General features: G+C 43.8%; 1 protein-coding gene across 2 annotated transcripts; it reads left to right on the forward strand.

The window, feature by feature from the left end:
- Window positions 1-1,668: 1,668 nt before the first annotated feature.
- MKNK1 (MAPK interacting serine/threonine kinase 1) lies at window positions 1,669-9,044 on the forward strand. 2 transcript variants are annotated; one of them, XM_072419258.1, is made up of 12 exons: window positions 1,669-2,192; window positions 2,907-3,008; window positions 3,202-3,299; window positions 3,507-3,586; window positions 3,721-3,794; window positions 4,363-4,467; window positions 6,248-6,303; window positions 6,413-6,508; window positions 7,389-7,583; window positions 7,769-7,933; window positions 8,093-8,136; window positions 8,240-9,044. In XM_072419258.1, exons 1-12 carry the CDS (start codon window positions 2,015-2,017, stop codon window positions 8,463-8,465), a joined length of 1,419 nt encoding a protein of 472 aa, XP_072275359.1. In that variant the 5' UTR covers window positions 1,669-2,014; the 3' UTR covers window positions 8,466-9,044. The 2 variants fall into 2 exon arrangements, with proteins under 2 accessions (XP_072275359.1, XP_072275360.1); XM_072419259.1 differs by lacking the exon at window positions 1,669-2,192 and adding an exon at window positions 2,212-2,755 and having other exon boundaries at window positions 2,826-3,008.
- The last annotated feature ends 1,727 nt before the right edge of the window (window positions 9,045-10,771 follow it).

Consider the following 10,771-nt stretch of genomic DNA (forward strand, 5'->3'; position numbering starts at 1 on the left):
GAACACGAAGACAGACTTACCCCATGACGGCAGAACTAGAAATATCAATGAGGTTTCCATCTCTGGGAATCTGTGTATTAGGAGAAGAGAACAGTGAATATAGAAAGCATGAATGTTGCTTTATAAATTTGAAGATTTTATAGACATTGTACCAACTATAGGCAGCAGGTGGACTTCACAAGTCATTGGATCACAGATACACAGCAAACGGAAGAAGATAAAAAGTCTGCACTTGTTGGATGTTGTGCTGTTCCTCTGTCAATGTTTCTCATGCAAATTATGAACACAGGCATGATGGAGGAGACTCAATAATAATCCGTAATCAGATTTGTGCCCATTGTCGCATGACACTTTTCTCACAATGTTGATTCATCTGTAAGTTTTATGAGCTGGCACTTCATTTCTAAATAGTTGTAGCCTGAAACATGATGGCTACCCCCTGTACCAACTATGTCTACTCTTCGTCCACAGGAAGAATCCCTGTGTCTGTAATAGTCACCCCCAGAAACGAAGGGGAACACCATGAGTATTTCTTGGTGAATTTTTCCCAATAATATCTATTTGGGTTTTACATACATGATAGAAATTTATAGACTAAACCCAGGCTCTGCACCCCTCATCCCAATACCACCCAGGCTCTGCACCCCTCATCCCAATACCACCCAGGCTCTGCACCCCTCATTCAATCACCACCCCAATACCACCCAGGCTCTGCACCCCTCATTCAATCACCACCCAGGCTCTGCACCCCTCATCCCAATACCACCCAGGCTCTGCACCCCTCATCCAATCACCACCCAGGCTCTGCACCCCTCATCCCAATACCACCCAGGCTCTGCACCCCTCATCCAATCACCACCCAGGCTCTGCACCCCTCATCCAATCACCCCTTGGCTCTGCACCCCTCATCCAATCACCACCTAGGCTCTGTACCCCTCAGGCTCTGTACCCCTCATCCCAACACCACCCAAGCTCTGCACCCCTCATCCTATCACCACCCAGGCTCTGCACCCCTCATCCCAACACCACCCAAGCTCTGCACCCCTCATCCTATCACCACCCAGGCTCTGCACCCCTCATCCAATCACCACCTAGGCTCTGTACCCCTCAGGCTCTGTACCCCTCATCCCAACACCACCCAGGCTCTGCACCCCTCATCCCAACACCACCCAAGCTCTGCACCCCTCATCCCAACACCACCCAAGCTCTGCACCCCTCATCCTATCACCACCCAGGCTCTGCACCCCTCATCCTATCACCACTCAGGCCCTGCACCCCTTATCCAATCACCTCCCAGGCTCTGCACCCCTTATCCTATCACCACCCAGGCTCTGCACCCCTTATCCTATCACCACCCCGGCTCTGCGCCCCTCATCCCAACACCACCAAGGCCCTCATCCAATTACCACCCAGGCTCTGCGCCCCTCATCCCAACACCACCCAGGCTCTGCACCCCTCATCCAATCACCACCCAGGCTCTGCACCCCTCATCCAATCACCACCCAGGCTCTGCACCCCTCATCCAATCACCACCCAGGCTCTGCACCCCTCATCCTATCACCACTCAGGCTCTGCGCCCCTCATCCCAACACCACCCAGTCTCTGCGCCCCTCATCCCAATACCACCCAGGCTCTGCTCCCTTCATCCAAACACCACCCAGGTCCTCATCCAATCACCACCCAGGCTCTGCGCCCCTCATCCCAACACCACCCAGGCTCTGCACCCCTCATCCAATTACGACCCAGGCTCTGTGCCCCTCATCCAATCACCACCCAGGCTCTGCAGCCCTTAGGGTTAGGTTGAGAGGGGCAGAGTGGTGTTAGGTTGGGATTGGTTTTCCCTATAAAGCATTGTGAACAACTGTGTGGCAACCAGCAGAAATATCGCCCTGAAGAGTGTATAGAACACGTCCAGAGGAATAATTTCCTGCTTCTCCACCATTTTGTTCCCAGAAACCATTTGCCTGGAAGGTTAGCACAGTAACCAGTCACCAGAGCAGCGACACTTCCGGGTATGAAATCACCGCCCAACCACCAACCAATCAGGAGACGAAGCGTACGTAGGAGGAAGGTCGATAGGGAAGGGGCGTGGAAAGTGACTGCCAATCAGAGAGGGGGCGGAACCGGATGCAGAGTGAGGGCGCTGCTGGACAGGTTGGATCAGTACTGTGTCACCCGTCTGATGCCGGCAGGTGAGTGGGGGCTGTCGGTATAATCAGTACACATAGCTGGGTGGTGGTAGGACAGTAATAGCCCCAGTGGGTGACAGGCAGAGGGAAGGAGCGGAGAAGTCGAAAAGTTTGGATAATACTTTTGTGTCCTACCCGGAGCAGTCCGCTCTCTTCACAACGTATGTAAGGTTCTCTGAATACTCCACAGCTTCTTTATATGATCCTTGGGAAATCATCGGAACTTCCGGGTATGTGGTGCATGTGACCAGGATGTGGCCAGTCACCATACATGAACGCTGTCACGTGTTAGAGGGTTGGGGTGTGGCTACATTCAGGGAATTCTTATTTTCAGGTTTCCATATGGTCTATATAATAATAATGGTGCAGAAGAATTTGACTCCCTGGTAGTTGCTGTCTGTGGCCCTGCTGGGAAAATTTGTGAGACAGGAAATGTTGAGAAATCTTCTAATGACAACTTTCCTGGCTCCCTGGCAGTGTGAGGTGGAGGGACGGGACGCAGGGCCCCCCACCCCTGGCGGCGTGAGGTGGAGGGACGCAGGGCCCCCCACCCCTGGCGGCGTGAGGTGGAGGGACGCAGGGCCCCCCGTGGTGACGTGAGGTGCAGGGACGCAGGGCCCCCCGTGGTGACGTGAGGTGCAGGGACGCAGGGCCCCCCCAGTGGCGTGAGGTGCAGGGACATCAGAAATGACATCACTTTGTACTATTTTGGAACAGAGATGGTCAGCAGTCAGCACATCCCGATTGACAATCCGGGAAAACGGAAAAAGAAGAAGAGGAGGAACAGAGCGGCAGACAGCTTCACTGGAAAGTTTGCAGGTCAGTAGAAACGTCCATTGCCCAGGTTTGAACCTTCTGGAATCTCCTGGTATTCAGTGATTCTGATTGGAGAATACAATCCTGGATGCAGGGGATTGGTTGTTGTCTTCTGGGTTGGATCGCACAGAACAGGGAGAGGATTGGTTGTTATATCTGTGATCTGCTACTGATTAGGGAATGTTTTTATTGGCAGACTTGTATCAGCTGACGGATGAGCTGCTTGGAGAAGGAGCATACGCCAAGGTCCAAGGATGTGTCAGCTTACAGACTGGGAGAGAGTACGCCGTAAAGGTCTGGCACTTATGTTGTATAATTCTTTTCTGACTTTTCCAACCAATCAGGTGGTAGTGTGCCGATGTCTGCACTGGATCCACTGCTGATTGGCCTATAAATGTGTAATGAATTCTTCCAGTGTTTTCCTTTATTTCTATGTGATACCTGTGAATGATCTATGTGTGTGATGTCCGTCCATCTGGTGATCTGATTTTCTTCCTGCAGATAGTGGAGAAGAAGGCCGGGCACAGCCGCAGTCGAGTCTTCCGTGAAGTGGAGACCTTGTATCAGTGTCAAGGCAACAAGTAATAAAACTCGGTTTAAAAATAGTTTCCCCATGTCTTGCTGTTGGAATTTAGACACCTTGTGGGGGGGGGGGAGTTGTGTGACTTTTCTAGTGTTCTTAGTTCCTAACCTTTATCTCAATTTTGCTCCTCAGGAATATCCTGGAATTAATCGAGTTTTGTGAAGATGATTCCTGCTTCTATCTGGTCTTTGAGAAATTAAGAGGAGGTATGCAGCATGTTTTGTTTCTGGGTAAAAGTAGCCTGGGAACTGCAGGACTTCCAGGGTAAAGGTTTCTTGTAGCGCCATCTTCTGGTTCCAAAAAACACTTGGGACATCCAGTGATGAATATGTGACATTTGTCAGGGGTCGGGCAAGTTTTATGGCTACTAGGCCGTTTATGGGGTGGGTGGGAGCACTCTAGGCCTAGCCTAGCATATGCATTGCGGAGGGATTTTCCTTCGGGGAGCTTTTCCTATTTACTGTGGCGGCGGAAGTATCAACGCTAGCCTCAGTAAATAGGGGAGCCACTGCAAGTGGGCGGCTCCGGAGCTCCAGCAGTTCCTAATGCCCCCTGGCGGATCTGCCGGCTCCAGAGCCGCGGGTTGCCGGCCGGCGTTGGGCCAGAACAAACTGCCGGCGAGGCCGTATTTGGCCTAAAGGCCGGAGTTTGCCGACCCCTGTCCTAGGTGTACACATGGATAAAAGGAACTTTCTTTGTTCATTGCTTTTTATGATTAGATTTGTGTGATATGCCATCTCTATTATTTATCAATTCTTCTGGATTTGTCTCCAGGCTCCATCTTGTCACACATACAGAGGAGGAAGCACTTTAATGAGAGGGAAGCCAGTATGGTTGTCCGGGATATTGCCTCTGCCTTGGACTTTCTCCACACCAAAGGTGAAGTGTGTGTGTGTGTGTGTGTGTGTGAAACTAGACCATGTAGACGTGTTGAAAGTGTATTATTTACATTGTGTGTATGTATTCATATAGATAATATATAATGTACAGTTGTATGAAAAAGAATACCCTTTCAATTCCAAGATATAATAATTAAATAAAATTTCTGGTCCTTAGCAGGTTATAAAATGGTGGAAATACAACCTCAGATGAACACCGACACATGACCTATTACACTGTGTCATTTGTTTATAACAACCACTAAATAAAATGCTACAGCATTGTGTGAAAAATAAGTACACGCTCACTTCTTCCTTAGGAATGAATAGGGTCAGTAGCTGGCAGGTGCAGATCATCAAATTAATCGTGAAGCTTTGGCAGTTTGCTGGTCTGCAGCATTCAGGTGTGTGTTACCACAATGCCAAAGCAGAAAGACGTCGGCAATAATTTCAGGGAAGCGATTGTTGCTGCTCATCAGTCTGGGAAGGGTTAGATGCCAATTTTCAAACATTTTGTCCCTCATTCTACAGTATGAAAAATTATTCACAAGTGGAAACTTTCAATGTCGATCTTCCCAGGAGTGAACTTCCCAGAAAATTCACTCCAAAGTCATATCCTTAGAGCTCCATCTCAAACTCTACACGCCTCAGTTAGTATGTTACATGGTAAAGTTCACGACAGAACAATCAGAATAAAGTGAACATGTATGGCTTGTATGGAAGGGTTGCCAGAAGAAAAGCCTCTGGCAGCATGGCTGGAACATGTGTTCTTTGGGCTATAATGTACATAATGTTTGTTAGGTGACTACCAAATACAGTATATTCACACAAACCCCTGATACTAACTGTCAGGCAAGGTGGTGCAGTGTCAATTTTAGGCTTGTTTTGCAGTCATTGAGGTGACCATGAAATCCTCCGTATACCAAATTGTTCTAGAGTCAAATGCTCATCTTTCTGTGTGACAGTTAAAGCTTGGCCATAATTGGGTCACACGACAGGACAATGACCCCAAGCGTACCCAGCGAATCTACCACAAAAAGTGTTGCAATGACTCCTAAGAGAGCTGTGCATGAACAAATGCTCACAAACCTAAATGAGCTGAAGCAGTGTTGGAATAAAGAGTTGGCCCAAATTCCTCCCCAACAATGTGAGAGATGGGTAAAGCTGTCCGGAAAATGATAATTTCATGTTGCTAGCTGAAGGTTTTGCTAGCTTTGGAGATATAGAAAATGTATACATATATATATCGCATTGCCTAATCCATTGCTTGAGAGCTTGTGAATCCTTTCAAATTGTCTGTTGTGTATTTTATTGTCTTGCTGCATGACCCATTCTCTCAATTCAGATGTCATTTTCTCATGGACATCAGCAATTCTTTACGTGAGGTCATTTGTTGGAGCCATGATGCACAGATGTGTTGTATGTGTGATCAGGGTTTGTTGGATCCCCGTATTTTAAATAAAACCAAATCTCTCTCCCATCGATTGAAAACGCCAGACTCTGATTTCACCTTATTATATGATCATGATAAAATTATTTTACCACACGCAGATGTTATTGGCTCATTTTTTTCAAACAACACACAACCAAATATATTAAGTTTTGTTTCATTCATTTAGCTTTCTTTTCTTCATCTGCTTTTAGCTCTTGTTAAATTGGATATTTTAGGTCATGTTGATATAAAAATTTAGAAAGTATTTTTTTTTATGCACCGCTGTATATACTGATACAACCTAGCAAGACATAGAGTTTCCTGATAAAGATTATTTTCTCTACCTTAGGAATTGCACATCGTGACCTGAAGCCAGAAAATATATTGTGTCCGTATGAGGACAAGGTAAGAATTGTATTTGTAATATCACTGGTGGAATTTCTGTTCATCATTTTAACTGTTGATTGCCATTTGACAACTGATTTGTGAAAAAAAAACATTCAATGTTTTCTAGGTGTCACCAGTGAAAATCTGTGACTTTGACCTTGGAAGCGGAGTGAAGCTGAACAGTGCATGCACACCGATTACCACCCCGGAGCTTACTACTCCGGTAAGCTGCTCTGTCGGAGAACCACACAGCCATCTTCTCTATAACCTTTAATAAATAGCAAGCTTTGCACAGTCCATACCCTGAGATTGGATATAAACAAAAAAAAACAGCATGGCCATCTCATTATGTGCTAAATTATGTGCTAATTGGTTTACATTGGCAGTGTTCTCACAGTCCTATGCCATCATTGGCTGGTTGAAGTATTGATGTAGTTTAGAACACATTTTCATGGACAGAATTAGGAGGGAGGAGGATATGTTTGATCAAGGACTGGAGGTAATTAGAAAGTGGAGGCAAAAGGAAGATGATGGTTTGTGGTGAAAAGGTAGCGGGACCCGGTGCTGCTGGGATTCAGAGATGTAGAAACTTTTCATATTTACCTGGAGGGGGAAGCGGAGAATGATTTTGTCCTGGATTGGTGCATTAGGATCATTGTACAGGAGAATGGAATAAAATAATCATATGCTCTGAGCAGCGGATTTCCATCATGCAAAGGTGTATTATTCTGTGTGAACAGTCCTGAAACCTTTGACGTGTGTTTGTATGTGTGTATGAACCCCTATAGCTCTGTATAAAACAAATCTAAGTTTTTTCTTGCAGTACTTATAAGTGACGGGCACAGTCATGCTTTGTACATATGTTACACACCACTTCCTGCACACTGGAAATCCTTGCCCTTTACACTTTTACGTCTGCCTCAGCACTCCTCCTGCCTAGAAGTGTTTTTAACGGCTAACTGTACTTAACTTTAGATTTAGTTTAGGCTTGAACGTATCTGTTTCAGTTTGATGTAACACTGATAGCCACCATATATCAGACAGACCCTTGCTGTTGCCTCCTGTGTTGGTTTTGCTAATGGATGTGTTGTCTCCCCTTGCAGTGTGGTTCAGCAGAATACATGGCTCCAGAGGTGGTGGAAGTCTTCACAGAAGAGGCTACATTCTATGACAAGCGCTGTGACCTTTGGAGCCTTGGGGTCATTTTATACATCATGCTGAGTGGATATCCTCCATTTGTGGGCAACTGTGGTACTGACTGTGGCTGGGACAGAGGAGAAGTCTGCAAAGTTTGCCAGGTAATGCCATCATGTGTTGGCTCCCCAGAGTCCAGCAGAGGCTTATACCTTGGTATGTGTGACATTGCATGTCTGCCATTCATAATCTACTTTTGTACTGATTGTACCAATAACGGGCAGAAATGAGGGACACTCTGATGCCATTGACCTGTACATGAGTGCTGAATTTCTCTATATTTTATTAGAATGAGCTGTTTGAAAGTATTCAGGAGGGCAAGTATGAATTTCCTGAGAAAGATTGGTCGCACATCTCCAACTTTGCCAAAGATCTAATTTCTAAGCTGCTGGTTCGAGATGCCAAAGACAGACTCAGCGCCGCTCAGGTTCTGCAGCACCCGTGGGTGCAGGGGGTAAGGAGTGTGGTATATTTTTGTTCTGTCCCCACTGTATCCTGCTAGGACTCAGCTTTTTTCTTCCATTAACTTTATTGCTGTTTGTGCCTATGCTTTCTCTTTTTTTTTTTTCCTGTCATGCTGTATTTTATTTTAAGGTTCTGTGTTGACTTTTAGGATGCTCCAGAGAGAGGACTGCCAACCCCAATGGTTCTTCAGAGGTAAGTCTATACCTGGATTGTTCCTTGGATTAGTACACTATTGTTGCAATTCTTCACTTTTTTTTTTTTGTGCTCCTGTAACTAAGTTCTTTATACTTTACAGAAATAGCAGCACCAAGGACCTCACGCTTTTTGCAGCTGAAGCGATAGCTGTGAATCGCCAGCTTTCTCAACATGACAGCGACTTGAATGAAGAGAATGAAAGTTTTATCCAGAAAATTTGCTCTATGAGACTTTCTCCTCCATCTAAATCTCGCCTGGCAAAGCGCAGAGCCCAGGCCTTAGCCAGCAAAGCTACCGCTGCTGTAAGTGCTACTCTGGATATGTGAGCTTGAAGGACTGGGCTGCACCATCACCTCAGCACACAACAGCACTTTTCTCCAGGCTAAGCCCTGACTAAAAGTTGCTTTTTATCCACAATTGTTTTTAACATTTTTACTAATATTTAAATGCATTGGAGCTTCCGTTTGTAAAAACGAAACATATATATATTTAAATAACGGTGACACCTAACTCTGCATGTTTTCTAAAATGTACTGGTGCTATTTGGAGGTGCCATGATAGTAGGAACAGAAATGGGGCGGGCAATTAACGAACCCACACTATGCATCACCCTCAACTTAACTGCCTCATGTTTGTTACATATTACATGTCTGTTTTACATATTTTTAGTTGTTGATGAATTTTTTTGTCCCTTTTTGTGTACAGAGGAATTATTTTTTTTCTTTAGCATTTTCATACATAATTATTTTTATATGGTGGGAAAGAAACATTTTGTACAAGAAATGGACATATAGCGAGCAGCCTGAATCTGTTCCAGCCAAAATGTGAAGATCCTGCAGAGAGTTTTGTCTGTCAGTGTTATTTAATTCATATTGAAAGAAATAAATTTTTATCTTTTATAGAAAGACCATTTTTTAGTTAATGTCTGTCAAGATGTCTTTATCAACAAAGAGTTTCTTGTGTCTTATTTCATCTTTTGCTCCCATGCTTTTACATAGGCAGCGTGCCCTGTTTTCCTGATCTAATGTACTGACTGGAGCCTGGATGTATCTGAGCTTGTGTGTCTGCTCCATATTAGAATATTGACTTCTGTATTACCATTTGTTAGGGGGTGTGGAGTCAATGATCTCTGCAAAGAGGATTGATAAACATAATAAATGTACTCATAGTAAGGAAGATAGTGCTAGTAGTGACAATTACCTGTGAATAAAAAGAATTATTAGCGAGGATGGGGTTTGTCAAAGAGCAGTGAATTTATGGATTGGGCAGGATTTTAGAGAAATGTATTAGCAAGTTTTGTAAATAAGAGAATAATAAGTTGTACTCCATTATGTGTAGGGTAGCCAGTGCAGTGACTAACGGGAAGATTTCAGAGGGTTATTGCAGGTACACAACAGACCACAGAGAAGGATATTGTTGTAATTTAATTATAATATATTAAAAGGATGCACAAGTTGGCTTTATGGTATAAAAAATTCATTTTTTTAGGAGGAGCCACAGTAGCTTTACATCCAGGCACATTTCTTTTTAGGATAGGTTTAGAAATGGCAGCTTTCATAATCTCAATATGAGCCCACTTTAAGCAGATGAGGGGGCATGAATGAAGAGCATTAGAACCTTTAGGTAAAATAGAAATTATTGGAGCAGGAGATGAATTTTTGGAGTCATTGGCATATAGGTGATTTTTTTTTTTTTTTTTTTTTTTGCTCAGTTAAATCTTCCTTCACATTTGGTGACAGTCTCATAAGAAGGTAAAGGCAACGGGTGATTTCCCTGCTGATATATTGTTTGCCAATGGTCCCTAAGCCCAATAAGGACACACATTCAAAAATTTTCACCGATTCTCGTGTTTTTTTGGGACACTGAATCCAAAAATGACACGTTTTTTTCCCACAAACTGTTTGTTATTCATTGACGATCCATACTGTGCTCGCAGAGTATTTAGAACTTTTCTAACCAAAATGAGTGAATATTTTTCTTTTTCAACCAACAAATAAAAGACGTGTAAATGCAAAGACAGTGTTGGAGACAAAGGAACAAGAACTAAATTGCTGTGCTCCTATGAATATGGCTATTGAAGATTTCACACTTCATCTGTTTTTATTCATATCTTTATTAGTTTTAAACAAGTACAAATATGCAGGAAAATAGTGACAGTATTCCTTTTCACCTTGTTACATATGGGTGAACAATCGTGTGAAAAAACAGCAGAACATCAATGCCATCATTTTAATTTGCATATTTTCAAGTAAAATTTAGTGATCGGGACAAGTTGTGTGCTTTGCACGCAATCTGCTGTATTTATGTGGCAGTTGAAAGAGGGAATATTGGTCTTGACATCGGTAAACTGCTAAAGGTTTAATAGAGGCAAAACGGGCAAGAAGCAGCTTGGCTTTTAAGGAAGAGTTCACCAAATTCCCTTGTAACCATATGTATCTGAACTTCGAATCTGTAATCGAAAAAAATATGTTCAGAAAATTTGAACAAAATATTTGATGAGTCCCGAGCTGCATTTCCTCTGCTCTTGTTTGCCAGGTATAAATGATTGATGCATACCAAATATAAGCTATTTAAAGAAATGATTTGAAACTTAATGTATTATTATGACCTGGTGCTTGTGTAGCTCTAAGTG

The sequence above is a fragment of the Pyxicephalus adspersus genome, chromosome 8 (assembly GCF_032062135.1).
Source record: "Pyxicephalus adspersus chromosome 8, UCB_Pads_2.0, whole genome shotgun sequence".
In the NCBI taxonomy this organism is placed as follows: Eukaryota; Metazoa; Chordata; class Amphibia; order Anura; family Pyxicephalidae; genus Pyxicephalus; species Pyxicephalus adspersus.